Raw genomic sequence first — 17,185 nt, 5'->3', positions numbered from 1 at the left:
GTTTATTGTACCAATCCCGTACTAAACTTGCGTGACGAATTGCTTATTAAGACGGCTACACACAAAGAATCAAACACATTACAAGAATATTTTCTACGCATTGGTAGTTACATGTTTTTATGTTGGCTTTCAGTGATACAGAATCTCCCTTTATCAACAAAGTATATAGACGATTATATTGTCGGGTGAATTATTTCATATATCCCTGGAAACATTCAGATTTAATATATCTTATTAAACTGCTAGGATAAGAAACTTCAATAGACATACCGATTTATTATTGTTTCATGGTAACCTTGCCGGCGCCATGAGCTGATCTGTGTCTGATATATATCGTCTACGAAACAGGCGAGTCGTGGGTTGAACGCTCAAGCATGGCCGCTTCACACAGTTTGATGAAACCATACAACTATATATGTGTGTTCCATGGGACAATAAATTAACTAATCCGTCAGTTACCATGGTATCGCCCTAGTTTCGAATTCTCGACACTTTACTGAATACATTAGATGTAGACGATGTGTAGATGAAACCAGTTTAAGATACCAGGGCTGACTGGCAGCACTTGTGGTTTTTACACCTGACTTCGTGAGCAATCGGCATCAAGGGACTCTTCCTCCACAGGCCCTGCCAGCAAACCGCCTTCATGCCAATATATTAAAAAAACACTAAGTGCATATTTATGTTGTTCTAAAGGGATTGTGTAATATTTCATTAAATATATTGAGAGATTGTTTCGAGTATTATGTGTGATATATCATCAACAACATTATCCTCAATGGGAAAATAAAAAAAACTATTTTCGACTTAACATCTCCGTATTTGCAGTACATCTGCAATAAGGTGATTGGGGCTTTAAAGATCACAGCTTCGGGAACACCAATCACATTAAGTCAACGTCAGCTCTTCACCTCACAGACAGCTGATCAACTGAGTAATTTGCTTTATAATGACGCCAATGGTTTCTCGCCCTCGCATGACGCCAGCACCACGTGCTAACGCGTTATATTGCTGATATACGTACTCTGCTGAAAGGATAAACGGAAATTCCGTTTTAATGAATTTCTGTAGGAGAAATGTAGCTTATGGCACGGTCTAGGTGAATCTGCTTAACTACTGAAGCTGAAATGTGACATATACCTTCCAGTCACTCAGCACACCACGGTTTGATAGCCGCGATCATGTGGTTAAAAAGATAAAGAAAGTCTTGTATAAAACATCACTTTCTTATAAACCACAAGTCTCAGAAACGTGAAACAGTGTACATATCTGCATTATGAGTGTAGCTTCACTTTTGTTTGCAATATCCTGACTGGCACTCGACGTCAGCTTTGTAGTCGAGGCTTCATAAATTTTCTTGGTTTTGTTTTATGAGCAGCTGACAAACAATATAATATGATGATATCTGTAATAGATATTTGTTAGAACAATGGAATTCAGTCTTGGAAACTTGGAAACTTGGAAACTTGGTACAGTACATTTATACCACGGTATGTTCAGAAAACCAAACACTCACAGGTGATTATTATCACTTTGCTGAACCAACAAGGGAAGGTACATGGACACAAGTCTGCACAACTGCTTCTGACGGTCCCGACAGCCTGTCTGTGAAAATGATGAATGTGGGAGACAGCAGGGACCGTTTGCCAACCTGGTGACTTTTTGACGACATTCCGGAAAGAACTTCTTACGTAAACACAATCATACCATCCACCTGACCAGTATTTATGTATAACAGTTACTGTATATATCTGGATCTACAGCGGGCATTTGGTTAAGATGTTTGATTAACATTTTTGTTGCATAAATCATAAACTGTAAAAACTGGACACATTTTGTTCTTTTCGATAAAACTATTTTCTTAAAACGTTGATTTCTTTCTTAAACCTGTATTGGACGAGACAAAAGATGTATTTTGTTCAACCCTCCGATAATGATGAAGATCATACATTAATCGTTTTAAAGCTTTACCATTATGACACGTCGGAGACATTAAACAACCTTGCACACCCATTATGGGTTCCAGAAATTGTCCCTTGTGAATCAGCCGCTTCACAACGTTCTAACCATCATTGTGCTCTTCGCGTAAGTTCGTGTTTAAATGTAATTGCTTCTTTGAACGCCAATGTTGGTTTGTTCAGTCGAGTCTTTCATCCTACGTGTTGCGATTTTGAAAATCAATATCGTGATTAAATTATTAGTTTTATCTTCCGAGATCACTACAATAGGATTTCAATCTTTTGGAAAAATCTGGTTTGTGATATTGTTGGTATGACATGCTTCTGCATGGGTGACCCACTCGTCAAAGGCGCCGGAAATCGTTATCCAGAGTAACGTCCCTTTGGTACGCCAGAAACCTACACTAGTGGTTTCAAATCCAGGTTCGATCCGATTATGTTTCTCGGTTTGTCAGCACAAAATCTCTGCTCGTGGATTTCACCATGGTGGTAACAATTTCAGACCTGCATCACTTTTGGATTTCCTCCCACATGAAGCTGACACCCTGTGATATAAACGGAATACTGTTCAAAGCGGTCTTAAACACAACTCACTTACTTGTAGTCCTCTTACATGTGTTCATAGCTTCATACACCGGGGACGTTGGATGCGCCGATTCCTAAAAGGTAGTGATTTTTACAATATGATTCATTTTACCTTACGAACTATTTGAACTTGTTTTGTAAATAAACCCGACTATTGCATAAATCATTCCAAACATACTAAAAAATGCAAAAAATACTTATTCTGTAATATGTAAATTTGAAATAGTCTCTTCACAGTTCTGGCGTGTTGCAGAAGTAAATGGCAACAGAAAGGTTATGCTTCATCATGGGTACAAAAATACAACCATCCCAAAAGTGTTTGGAAAATAACATTAACCGACATTTCTTAAGCATGCCTGTACATGGACATCCAGCATTTTAATTTCAAATACGCTGGTCAAGATTAAGAACTGACTAGGTGAGGTGATGTGAAATGGGGTTTAACGTCACGTCCAATATTATTGCACTTATATATATATATTATATTAGTGTGTGGCCGCTTGTACTAGTCCGGACTGATGCCAATTTACAGTGCGAGCCCACATATTTTATCCCCTTAATGTAGAACGCCAGGAAGGGTAACACCAAGTACCATCCTTTTTACGTCTTTTAGTCTTGAACCCCCGACCTTCCGCTCCCCGGGCGCACGCTCTACCACTAGACTACGGGGGCGGTTGAACCGAATAGGACTTGCATCAAATATCAAAGTAAACTGATCGCAATAATGTTATTGGTTGATTTTTTTTACCGAACTTACTTCTTACATCTTTCAAAGGGTATTGCAGTGACATGGCATTCGTCCCAGCAGAACTTGAAGGTATAGTTAGGCACTACAGCTGCTCTGACATGTACACAGACCGTTAAACAAGGTACAATATGTATGCATGCTTGCACTCCCATTAGATAGATGTATCCATGTACAGTAAGTGAATTGACTCGACTGCGAAGTATGTCTGCATAGGCTGCAATCTATAAAGTAGTCAAACGAATTCAAAGCTTTCTGAAATTGAGAATTACGAATAGACAGCTGTGCAGTATATCGATTTCACACAGGATGCTACGACCTTAAGTGGACGTAGACAGCAAGCCATGGGGACTAGCCTCCATGTGATGGTTTGGCGGTTTTAAAAGGGAAATCCGATCCGGGAATAAAATAAGACATTAGTGTGGCTCCAAACCTGCTGATAAGCCTTTTACTGCAGTAATTGTTGATCCTACTGACATTTACTTCATGTCAACAGGCACATGTAGATTGAAATATGTGAATATGCGATTCAGTCTGAACTGTAAAATGGGTCTGGCTAAGAGATCCTTGCGTCAGTTATTGCAAATAAATCTTTCTTCTAGTGCTTGTTTGCTATACTTTAACAGAAACGAAGGTTTCGTCTTGGACAGGCATGCTACCTACATTTGCTATATCTAGCTAGAATGGTATCAAGTAATTAAAATAGATGCTTTCGATGCCACATTTCTGACATAAAAACATATTTTGTTCAGTCAACAGTAGACATGTCTAAAACAGTCAATGACGAATCATTGGAACTTCACGAGGCAATACACTTTTACGGAAGTAGCATACTCGAAGATGAGTATCGTTATTTAATACTGTCGCGGATTCCAGTCGCTTCCTCTCTTAACCGTAAGAAAAGATGGGATCACAAGAATAATACAGGCAATGTCTCCCGTATTAAATTTCTTTGGGGGTTTGCAAAATATAATTGCTCATTTCTAGATAACTTTAGTTCGTCCTTAAAATTGTCACGTTGAGGATTATATGTCTTGACTTTCCTTTATCAGAAGACGCAGAGAGGATGATAAGTGGTCATTGAAGGTCGACATGGAGGCCAATTGCAAATTGGCTTCGAGAAGCCCACCTGAACACCTCCACCATGATTTACGAGTTCTCTCTGAGTGGACATGCCTCCACATCTCGCTCAACCAAATTTGGGTCCCTTGGGACTGAGCTGATATCCGAGGCATTAGCGTGGCTCAAATGTAAAAGATTCCGTGCTGATGTTGTCCATGCAATTAGCGCCTGTGTGCATATGCAGATTGAATAACCATAAATGTTAAACAATACAGACACATCTATGATATTGCTCTCTGTGTAATGCGTGTTCAGTAGACCAGGACTTGTGCTGACGTTTAATCACAATCGTGTTATGTTTGTCATGTTTCCTATCAATGAATGTTGCCCACGTAGTACTATTGGACAATCCTTGTCTCTTGTACGGCACACTCGATGCCATTTCAAATCTTCATGTAAATTGATAGCCCAGTGTGCCGGAAACCTAATTGTATAAAACCGAAATGGTGGTTTTAGAACTTGATCCTGATCCTGATCCTGATCCCCATCCTCATTTTGATTCTCGTTTGGGGGTCAGACTGTGAATGAATAACATTAACGGTCGAGTGGGGACGATCATTCACACACCTGGGTGTTAACGTCCCGATGCGTTGCGTGCCTGATTGAATTTTTTAACAGAGCCGGACCTTCAGCAGTGCCGTAGCCACTGGATTTTTTTTTAGAGAAAACAGTTTTATTTGAATCATTAAAATACAAGTTGGGGACAAGGATACTTGTACTAATATTTGCCTAGAACAGAACAGAACAGCTTTTTTATCTTCAAACCACCGGCGCTGCTATATAAGAGCAAACAAATGTACACATTAATTATTTATTATTAATATATATATTAATAATGCATGGATATATCATATATTATCTGGTTTGTGTTTTCTTACAACTTTCATGGATACATCTCTAGCGTTTGACAACCTCTTAAATATATGCAAAGACCATGTATTCTGGTAAGCAATTGATAAGTATACAAGACTATGTTTAGCAGAGACATATTTCCTTTTCTTAAGCGCTCTTTTCCATCCACTATGTGGTTGCTAAATGCGCACAATATGCAGTGAGAAGGCGGCAATAAGTGTTGCACTTGTGCCCCATCCTATTGCCGCTTTTGAGCAATAAAATATGTTTAAAGTAAACTAAGTTATATAAAACATAATGTCACTAGCACTGAAACGTCCCCACAAACAATAAATAAGTTTGATACCTTTCAATCCCATTCGATACCGTTCGTATTCTTCGTGTTTTGCTGAAAAGCAAACGCGTAATAAAAAGTTCCACTTACAGGTAAGCTTGGCCCTTTACCCTTTGAAATTCTGGGCAAAACATTTCGATAAAGATATTCTTGTCTGGAAGATTTCTCTAATGGCTTTCAGCAGACGGAATGTCTTAAATGTAAGGGTTTCTAAAATATAAGTTACTTTGTCTGGCTAAGAAAATAAAAATTACGGCTCATGTCCTTGATCATATGCAATGTAAAAGAAATTGTCTCGAAAGAGAGATGTAGAGACAGAAGATTTAATATCATTCTCTAAAATTGGTATCCAACTTTTTATAACTTTCTAAGGTCGTATTGATATATCCTTAATTTACGTACGTAGGACAGTCATCAGCATTTATGGTGATGCAGTGGATTTGTAAGGTAGAAAGGAGCAATGTATCCATAACATTGTTATTCAACCCGTGTGTCTGACGTAACAATATGGCATTGCAGAGAATCGGACTTGAGCCTCCGTTCAAGGCTTTTGGTGGTTCCACCTGCGTGGACACGAACAGTGACACGTTTGTCAACCCCCTGAGGCGGTTCGACTACTACTCGAAAGAGGCGTGTGAGAAGGAGTGTTTCTTTGATTACGTCATCAAAGTCTGCGGATGCCGACATTTTCTTCATCCAGGTAAGTGAGTGACGTGTGTGTTTAGGTGTCACATCTCAATACCTCTTCATAAGGAAAAGTCCGCAAGGATCATGAGGCACCTGTAGCACATGATTGTCTTCATAAGCAGGTGTATCGTAGCACACACGTACAACACTTCCAGACGCACAGGCAGATACCCTCACAACACATGTACACACAAGCATATGAACTGACATGGACATGTCTACATACATTGAGACGCCCATAACAATGTTCTTAACGATGGACAATAAAGATACGATATCCTATCAAATAGAACACCCAATTAGTAATTTGAAAATGATTTATTTAGATAACATGATATCAATATTATAAGTCGTCCAGCTTTGGTCACGTCATACATTACCGATGATTAATCCACTGCATGTTGTATTGGGATACTTTGACTCTCTACTCTACAGTCGTTTTTTCTGACTATGCAACTGGTGAGTGAACAGTGTGTCTGTGATGAATTGGTGCGTGTGGACACCCACTTGCAAGGACGAAACATTGTCCTTACAAACCCAGAATCATAATTAGAGCATTCGGGATTGAAACCCTGGATATGGCAGATGATATAAATAAAATAGTACACGTTTTAGTATGCACTTGGGAGTGTTCAAGAGTGGAACAGTGTTCGAGAGGAAAATCTAAGAACAGAGCGTTCTCAGGTTACAATGGCGATATCCCCATGGAGACCCGGTCTAGGTGTCCTGTGTCCAGGAAAGTCTGTTATAATTCAGCAAAAGTCCGTCAGCAGAAAAAGCAGAGTGTCACGGTGGTTAAAGGAACTCTTCAGAGTTATGTACGTTGGTCGTCGTGGGGCTGTGTTGCTTGCGGTCAATGCTTTCAAACAACAACTCAAGCCCCCCAGACACGCCATGATATTAATAAAATACTGATCAAAGCTGCGTAAAATCCTATTTGAAAACCCATTACAAGTATCTGTTGTCGACATTTGATCGAAAACCCTTTTTGCATTATTACTACAGGCATGATGCTTTTTATAATTAACCTTAACTTTATTTCGGATGCCACTGAGTTCTAAGTTGTGTTCCTGCAGGACCCATTTTTCTATTTTTCTATTTCAAGGACGAACACTGTGCAAAATTAATGAACGTTAAACAGTGTCTTTCAAACAGCTGCAAAGGTGAATGATACCAGCTTATGGCTGCCTGCTGTTTCCGTGCCGTATCTTATCCTTTGCCCCATAAAGTAGATAGGTTTTCTACAGAAATGTATTTTCTACCTAGGCAATGAGACGCTGTGTTCCATGGATCGACTGGCTGTGTGCTACAGGGCGGCTGAAGGTATGTTTTTAACATAATAACATGGAGAGTTTCCCAGTGTGTTACAAGTAGACTGACAAGAGGTATGCGTGTCAAAGATATTCCTACCAGAGAAGAAGCCATGTTTAATAATCAAATGTCGTTGCATTCTCATTGACATTTTATTATTAAACATGAGAAGGGCAGTCCATCAAATTGTGGACAAATGCCATTACGAGTATATATTGGTTCGGCGGGCATATGTACGTTGAATCCGTAATTTGAAACCGTTTTATATGTAGGATTTAATTAACCTCTCGTATTTGCTGCAAACAGAGGAAGATTAAAACAAACAAAAAACTCATCGTGAATGTGTTTTGTGAATTGACGACTTCATATTGTATACGCAGCCATTTTACGATTCGGACTAAATCATAAGCAGGTTCTTATGAACCATTATAAGGTGAGGTGAGGTGAAATTGGGTTTAACGTCGCGTCCAAGATTGCACTTATATAGCGACGTGCATGCATGTGTATGTGTGTGTGTGGCTGCTTGTACTAGTCCGGACTGATGCCGATTTATAGTGCTAGCTCACTGAGATACCATGCCGCAGTTTAACATGAATACCCCACTCAGACACAGTATACTGACTCCGAGCCGACCAGTCCTTGTTTTAGCCCCTTAATGCCGAGCGCCAGACAGGGTAACAACAAGTACAATCTTTTAACGTCTTTTTGTATGACGCGGCCCGGGATCGAACCCTGGACCTTCCGCTCTTCGGGCGGACGCTCTACCTCAATACCACGGAGGCGGTCGAACCATTATAAGATAGTGCTGTTCGCTGACACCTGGTGTTCGCTGAAAGCTGATCATACCCTGTCGCACCTGTGGTGTCAGTCACAAACACATACAAACATGTCATCTTATCACCTGAAGAGTAAGAAACCAAAAGTTCAGGTCAAAATAAGGAATGGCATCGGTCACATTTTGGCAACTGATGCGTCAAATTTGGAAATGTCATTTACATGTTTTGAAAACTTTATTCAGAATGATTTTTGCAATCCTGATGAAACAACCCTTTAGCGCTATCTACACCTGTTAATCCGCATGGCACCGTTCCGAGTAGATTAGGAATTAACGAATCGTGGCTACCGTGTCATGTATGCACCCGGAAAGCAACGTTGCGTGAGTGATGAGGTGACAAATGTAATGTCTCATCTGCACTTTCCTTCACTGTATGCAGTGTGACCACGTGTGATGGGCTGGCTTGATTGGTTAGTTTAACCTTGGGATAGGTGATTAGCATTGTTTTGTACGAGCCAGAAATAACACGGAAGTGTTTGTGGTAGGAAACTCACTTACTGCATTGTGAGATGTAATTTGTACTGAGTATTGATATATTCTTGCAGCTAAATACTACAGAGGGAATGGGGATAGAGATGTGGAAAAGGCTCCGTGTGTGTGTCCGCTGCCGTGTACGGAGACTCATTATGCCGCAGCTGCCACCTGCACCAAGTTCAGGGCAACCGACTTCTTCGAGAGTATAGTGTAAGAATGTCATTTTCAATTTCTCTGTGGGTTGCAAGTGAACATTTCTTGTTGAAATAACCATCTGTACGAATAATATTATGTTTGATGCAAATGTTTGTTGACAGCAAGACGAAAACGTGTAGAATGTAATGTTTTGCAAACAAAACGAGAAAACAAATTGGAAAGTGAACGGTAGGATTAGGCGAATCTTGTGTTTGAACATTTTGCCATCTGATGTAAGGCTGGGGCGTTGGGTTAAGCTAGTGACTAAAGCGTAACATCAAAGACCCGGGTTTCATTCCCCAATTTAGATGAATTAATATGTGAAACCCATATGATGTATCCCGCCATGACAGGGTTGTAACATGGTTCAAAACGGCGTAAAACTATACTCACTGACTTAGTAAGGATCTCTTTTCACTTCGACACAATACAATCTTCACTATCGTCATATACTGAATACTGTTTGTGATGTTTCTGTTTTCAATGAAACTCCATGTGATTTCTTATAATTGTTGAATGTTGTTGGATCCTCGTCTAACGTGTTTCTCTGTGCAATAACAGCTGTTTGACTTGACCCGTAAAGATCCGGGGTAGACTAGGTCTTTAGCGACCCATGCTTACCGTAAAAGGCGACAATGCCTGTCGTAAGAGGCGACTTACGGGATCAGGTGGTCAGGCTCGCTGACTTGGTTAATGCCGACTATGCCTGTCGTAAGAGGCGACTAACGGGATCGGGTGGTCAGGCTCGCTGGCTTGGTTGATGCATGTCATCGATCCCAATTGTGTGGATCGATGCGCATGATGTTAATCACTGGATTGTCTGGTCCAGATTCGATTATTTACAGACCGCCTTCATATAGCTGGAATATTGCTTAGTGCAGTGTTAAGCAACAAACAAACAGAATATGTTTTACTTCGCACATGTTTTAGTACTTCTGATATAGGTTCTAATAATTCGTCTCTCGTGACATTCATCACAGCCATGACCTGGGCGCGGATGTTGTGACGCTTCACTTCTTCTTCCCTGATCCTGTGGTCACGACCATTGAACAAGTCCCTATCTACACACTGCAGGGTCTGCTGGGTGAGTAGGCTAGGTTGAGATGACTACTCGGCTAAACGCCAGCATGAATGTACTCTTGGGTAATGCATGCCCCGTGACGTTTTCGGGGTGGATTTGGTCTTCAGCAACCTATGCGTGTCGTAAGAGGTGGTCATTCTCGCTGACTTTCTTGATGCATGTCATCGTATCCCATCTGGGTAGGTAGATGCTCATGATGTCAATCACTGGGTTGTCTGGTCAAAACCCTGATTGTTTACTAACCGCTGTCATATAGCTGGAATTATGCTGAGTGCGTTAAACAACAAACAAACAAGTACATATCGAAAAGCGTATCCGGCGTCAAATTGGTGTAAAAAACGATAACGAAATAGTACGTAGGAACCTTTGTTCATAACACTAATGTCGGCATTACGTCAGCAGTTGGTTCTGAATAATGTTCCTCGCACTAAATCCTTCTTACACGGGTGAGTCATATGAATAAGTATTACCTCGGTTATGGATAATAAATAATCATCTATGTAATGAAGATATCACCTACTTATTAGACGTATTACGCGGTTAAAACATATTTAACTCGTTTGAATGTAGCAGGCGTTCCATGAAAACAACAAGCTTGAATAAAAAATGCTGTTGATTAGAATTCCAGAGAGATATGCTTCCATGATTGGAAGCCTTTTTGCTTCGCACAAAATTTTGATTTAGTGACCGTGTTTCCATCGCTTCTAAGACATGGCAAGGTGAAAAGTAATACTAGTTACAGGTTCTTTTGCCTACAAATCGATGGATCTATTCACAGTGGAGTTACTGATATGCCCTGTGCGGTCGCAGTAATTGTATCATATTTCAGATGTAAAGTTGAAGATGGAATTGGAGAAGGCACGAACGCGTTAACATAATGGTATTACATGTGGGAATTCATTGTACCATTTTAATGCTGTAATTATCCATTTTGAAAATGAAGTAAAATAAGTCTCATGCGCCTGCAAGGAAAGTCGTCATTGTGTGAAGACAGTGATATATCTATTTCTATTTGTACAGGGTCTATTGGCGGTCAGGTTGGGTTGTTCATGGGCTTCAGCCTCATCACAGTTGCTGAGATGTTTGAGTTGATTTTCTTGCTCTGCACGAGAGGACGCCATCTCCGGGAAGAGCGAAGAGACCCCATGCAACATACATACGGGGCACGCCATGCCTTCTGACCAAACGCTGGCACCGCCACTGCCGTCTAGGAAAGTGACGGGACATCCATAAAAAGAGAGAGATGATATTTTGTTAAATGATGCTTTGAACGTCTTGTCTTTGACATTCTGCAGTAGAGACACACTTTACTTGACAGATGTGTCAAAGTTGTATATTGGCCGTGTACAAACGCCACATAGCGGAAGAACGCTTAACTTGTAGGATTCATACTTAAGCTTTTTAAGTTGATTGAGGGCCCCTCAAATACCCATCTGTTCTCAACGTCAGTTTGATCAGTTTACGTAACGACGATCAACAGCATGTGAGTGACATAGGACATATACTAGTATCACATCCTCGTGTGGGCTTTGGGGTGTTCCAAGGTTACCCATAGCTCCTTATGTATAATAATGTTTTTTGGACATTGTTAATGATGAACGGTCAAGATGAATGACCCTCATGGAATTACATGATAAAACTCTTTGTTGTTATTAGGGCTCCAAGCCGAAAGGCTGTAGAGCCCTATTGTAATCGTTCGATTTATTATTTATTAGGGCTCCAAGCCGAAAGGCTGTAGAGCCCTATTGTAATCGTTCGATTTATTATTTATTATTATTATTATTTATTATTCCGCCGTTTTTTGTTCCAGAGATAGCAGTTTAACCACTGGCTCGATTTTGTTCAAATTTTGTGTGTGTGTGCAAGTTGTTAGGTACCAGATACCACAAAAATTCCAAGGCCGTACGCCCTATGACCAAGGGCAGATAACTGAAAAACAAGTATTTTTTGAAGATATATTTCGCCTTATTGCTCCGCAACCGCTTGTCTGATTACTTTCAAACTTTACACATGTCTGCTGCTTAGGGTGCTTAACATTTTCTGTTCTTTGATCTTGGTCACTGGTCACGTGGTTTGGCAGCCATATTGGATTCAAAGTTTTTACAGGGTTTTGGGGGTACCTGTCTTCAAATCCTATCTCCTCTGAATCCAATGCATGAAATGCATCCAAACTTTCTGAGTACTGTCTCCATACATGTCACATCAAACTCTGTTAGCCGATTTTGGATATCTTATTTAGTTGCGACCATATTGGATTCAAGGTTTTCACAGGGTTTTTTGGGTACCTGTCTTCAAATACTATCTCCTCTGAATCCACTGCATGAAATGCTTTCAAACTTTCTGAGAATTGTCTCCATACATAACACACCAAACTCTGTTAGCCGTTTTTGGATATCTGTCTTAGTGACGGCTCTGTTCGATTTTGGTTTTGATGATTTCTTTCACCGAATTTTTCCTTTATATAAAGATCACATCTTGTAAGGTTCTCCACAGAAACTATTGAAAGTTTACATGAAGTTAGTGTGTCATATGTACCTCATCTTTTGTTCTTGGTTGCATGCTAAAAGTAACACCGCCTGGTGTTAATATTGACAAAATACCGAAAACATCGCTCAGAAAACTCAGGATTATTTCCCTTTGACCGTCAAGTGTCTTTTGCAGTATGTATACTACCCTTGAAGATCAGGGTTAGAATTGGTCTTCAGCAACTCATGCTTGTCTCAAGAGGCGATTATCGGGATTCGAACATTGTCTGGGTGGTAAATGGGTTAAGAACACTCTGGTTAACTCTGGCACACACCAATTTCGTAGTGGTGATGTCCTGCAAATGGTGACTATCTTTTGACGCAGTTGGTACAAGCAAACCCTTTGAGGATTCGAACATGAGGATTCGAGGTCGGAAATGGGTTAAGAACACACTGGGACATATGTGGGGATGTCTCACAAACGGTTCCTTACGTTTGACGGCGTTGGTACAGGCAAACCTTATGCGGATTCGAACATGGTCGAAGTCAAACATGGGTTAAGAACACACTGGGACACATGTGGTGATGTCTGACAAGCGGTTCATTACATTTGACGGCGTTGGTACAGGCAAACCATTTGAGGATTCGAACATGGTCGAAGTCAAACATGGGTTAAGAACACACTGGGACACATGTGGTGATGTCTGACATGCGGTTCATTACATTTGACGGCGTTGGTACAGGCAAACCATTTGAGGATTCGAACATGGTCGAAGTCAAACATGGGTTAAGAACACACTGGGACACACGTGGTGATGTCTGACAAGCGGTTCATTACATTTGACGGCATTGGTACAGGCAAACCATTTGAGGATTCGAACATGGACGAGGTCGGAAACAGGTTTAGCACTTTATCTCAGCAATACGACATAAACCCGGGGCCCTGACGAACTCAGAACGCTCCTCCATTTGACTGGAGCTCAACTGACAAATAAGTTACAGTCTGGTTCAGAGTCACCAAGCCGAAAAGCTGAAGCGTCCCAGTGCTATCGTTCGATTTAATATTATTATTATTCCGCCGATTTTTGTACCAGAGCTAGCATAGTAACCACTGCCTCGATTCCATTCAAATTTTGTATGTGTATCCAGATACTTACGTACCAGATACCACACAAATTCCAAGGCCGTAGGCCCAAAGACCAAGGGCAGATAACTGAAAAATAAGCAATTTTAAAAGCTATATTTTGCCCTATTGCTTCGCAACCGCTTGTCCAATTACTTTCAAACTTTAGATGTGTCTACTGCTTTGGGTGCTTGACATTTGATGTCCTTTGACTTTGGTCATTGGTCACGTGGTTTGGCAGCCATATTGGATTCAAGGTTTTCACAGGGTTTTTTGGGTACCTGTCTTCAAATCCTATCTCCTCTGAATCCACAGTCTGAATTGCATCCAAACTTTCTGAGAATTGTCTCCATACATTATGCATTAAACTCTGTTAGCCGTTTTTTGGATATCTTTCTTAGTCATCGCCCTATTGGATTTTGATTTTGATGATTTTTTTCACCGAAATTTTACTTGAAAGATCATATCTTGTAAGGTTCTCCACAGAAACTATTGAAAATTGACATGAAGTTAGTCTGACATGTATACCTCATCTTTTGTTCTTGGTTGCATGCTAAAAGTAACACCGCTTCGTTGTAATATTTGATCAATATTTGGGACACCCCTGGGACACCCCTGGAACACGCCAATTCGTAGCAGCGATGTTAGGTGACAATTTTTGAACGGAGTTGGCACAGGCAAACCCTTTATGGATTCGAACATGTTCGAGGTCGGAAATGGTTTTAGAACAGACCTGTACACCCTGGCACACGCCAATTTCCTAGCTACGATACCCTGCAAGTGGTGCCTACATTTGACGGATTTGGTTCAAGGAAACCCTTTGAGGATTCGAACATGGACGTTTGGGCACAGTGTTACTTGGAGCCCGCCATTGCTGCTTGCAGCTTTAATTAGGGCTCCAAGCCGAAAGGCTGTAGAGCCCTATTGTAATCGTTCGATTTATTATTTATTATTATTATTATTATTATTATTATTATTATTATTATTTATTATTCCGCCGTTTTTTGTTCCAGAGATAGCAGTTTAACCACTGGCTCGATTTTGTTCAAATTTTGTGTGTGTGTGCAAGTTGTTAGGTACCAGATACCACAAAAATTCCAAGGCCGTAGGCCCAATGGCCAAGGGCAGATAACTGAAAAACAAGTATTTTTTGAAGATATATTTCGCCTTATTGCTCCGCAACCGCTTGTCCGATTACTTTCAAACTTTACACATGTCTGCTGTTTAGGGTGCTTAACATTTTCTGTTCTTTGATCTTGGCCACTGGTCACGTGGTTTGGCAGCCATATTGGATTCAAAGTTTTTACGGGGTTTTGGGGGTACCTGTCTTCAAATCCTATCTCCTCTGAATCCAATGCATGAAATGCATCCAAACTTTCCGAGTACTGTCTCCATACATATCACATCAAACTCTGTTAGCCGATTTTGGATATCTTTTTTAGTTGCTGCCATATTGGATTGAAGGTTTTCACAGGGTTTTTTGGGTACCTGTCTTCAAATACTATCTCCTCTGAATCCACTGCATGAAATGCTTTCAAACTTTCTGAGAATTGTCTCCACACATAACACACCAAACTCTGTTAGCCGTTTTTGGATATCTGTCTTAGTGACGGCTCTGTTTGATTTTGATTTTGATGATTTCTTTCACCGAATTTTTCCTTTATATAAAGATCACATCTTGTAAGGTTCTCCACAGAAACTAATGAAAGTTTACATGAAGTTAGTCGGGCACATGTATCTCATCTTTTGTTCTTGGCTGCATGCTAAAAGTAACACCGCTTGGTGGTAATATGGACAAAATACCGAATACATCGCTCAGAAAACCCAGGGTTATTTCCCTTTGACCGTCAAGTGTCTTTTGCAGTATGTAAGCTGCCCTTGAAGATGAGGGTTAGAATTGGTCTTCAGCAACCCATGCTTGTCTTAAGAGGCGATTATCGGGATTCGAACATTGTCTGGGTTGTAAATGGGTTTAGAACATTCTGGTTGACTCTGGCACACGCCAATTTCGTAGCGGTGATGTCCTGCAAACAGTGACTATCTTTTGCACGAGTTGGGACAGGCGAACCCTTTCAGGATTCGAACATGAGGATTCGAGGTCGGAAACGGGTGAAGAACTCACTGGGACACATGCGGTAATGTCTCGCAAACGGTTCCTTACGTTTGACTGCGTTGGTACAGGCAAACCTTATGCGGATTCGAACATGAGCGACGTCTGAAATGGGCGTAGAACATCACGGGACGTTCTGGGACACGTCAGTTTCGTAGCGGCGATGTCTCGCAAGCGTTTCCTTGCTTTAGACGGCGTCGGTACAACCAAACCATCTGGGGATTCGAACATGGACGAGGTCGGAAACAGGTTCGGGTTCGGCACTTTATCCGAGCAGTGCGACAGAAAGCCGGGGTGCTGGCGAGCTCGGAACGCTAATCCGTTTGTCTGTAGCTCAATGGACAAAGGAGCTACGCTCATTCTTCTCCCGGACTATTTGACCCCCTGTCACAAAGTGCCACCCGGCCTGTCGGCCTGTCACCCTGCCAGCCACCCACCCTGCCTGTCACCCTGCCACAAGCTGCCGTACAGCAGACCTCTGAATGGCAGACCTTTGAACACTTGTAACTCGGAAACTACTGGTCCGATTTCGACCAAATTTCCTGTGTAGATTGGGATTGTCCAGTTTATTATTGTAATCCTGTTGTCCTGTTGATATCTTTCGATTTATTAGGGCTCCAAGCCGAAAGGCTGTAGAGCCCTATTGTAATCGTTCGATTTATTATTAGGGCTCCAAGCCGAAAGGCTGTAGAGCCCTATTGTAATCGTTCGATTTATTATTATTAGGGCTCCAAGCCGAAAGGCTGTAGAGCCCTATTGTAATCGTTCGATTTATTATTATTATTATTATTATTATTATTAGGGCTCCAAGCCGAAAGGCTGTAGAGCCCTATTGTAATCGTTCGATTTATTATTATTATTATTATTTATTATTATTATTTATTATTCCGCCGATTTTTGTACCTGCCCTAGCAAAATAACCACTGACTCGATTTTGTTCAAATTTTGTGTGGGTTTGTAGACCGTTGGGTACTAGTGCCCGCCAAAAACCCAAGGCCGTAGGCCCAAAGGCAAAGGGCAGATAACTGAAAAACAAGTATTTTTTGACGATATATTTTGCCCTGCTGCTCCACAACCGCTTGTCTGTTTACTTTCAAACCTTGCATGTATCTGCTGCTTCAGTTGCTTGATATTTTTTGTTCTTTGACGTTGGTCATTGATCACGTGGTTTGGCAGCCATATTGGATTCAAGGTTTTGACAGGGTTTTTTGGGTACCTGTCTTGAAATACTATCTCCTCTGAATCCACTGCATGAAATGCTTTCAAACTTTCTGAGGATTGTCTCCATACAGAACACAACAAATAAGC

At 40.9% G+C, this 17,185-nt stretch overlaps 1 protein-coding gene across 3 annotated transcripts in view; it reads left to right on the top strand.

Annotated features, from left to right (window-relative positions):
- LOC124136734 (amiloride-sensitive sodium channel subunit alpha-like) overlaps positions 1 to 11,828 on the top strand; it is a 101,783-nt gene extending 89,955 nt beyond the window's left edge. For all 3 annotated transcript variants that reach the window (XM_048380609.1, XM_046502732.2, XM_046502730.2), the window contains 5 exons: positions 6,116 to 6,296; positions 7,550 to 7,606; positions 8,975 to 9,113; positions 10,079 to 10,182; positions 11,200 to 11,828. In XM_048380609.1, coding sequence (XP_048236566.1) covers positions 6,116 to 6,296; positions 7,550 to 7,606; positions 8,975 to 9,113; positions 10,079 to 10,182; positions 11,200 to 11,360 — 642 coding nt within the window. In that variant the 3' untranslated portion in view covers positions 11,361 to 11,828. The remainder of the gene's footprint in view (positions 1 to 6,115; positions 6,297 to 7,549; positions 7,607 to 8,974; positions 9,114 to 10,078; positions 10,183 to 11,199) is intronic.
- Positions 11,829 to 17,185: the final 5,357 nt, after the last annotated feature.

Source organism: Haliotis rufescens, unplaced genomic scaffold (genome assembly GCF_023055435.1).
Source record: "Haliotis rufescens isolate VD_foot unplaced genomic scaffold, xgHalRufe1.0.p SCAF_31, whole genome shotgun sequence".
Classification (NCBI taxonomy): Eukaryota; Metazoa; Mollusca; class Gastropoda; order Lepetellida; family Haliotidae; genus Haliotis; species Haliotis rufescens.
The sequence above is the reverse complement of the archived record's forward strand: the minus strand, read 5'-3'. Positions and strand labels throughout refer to the sequence as shown.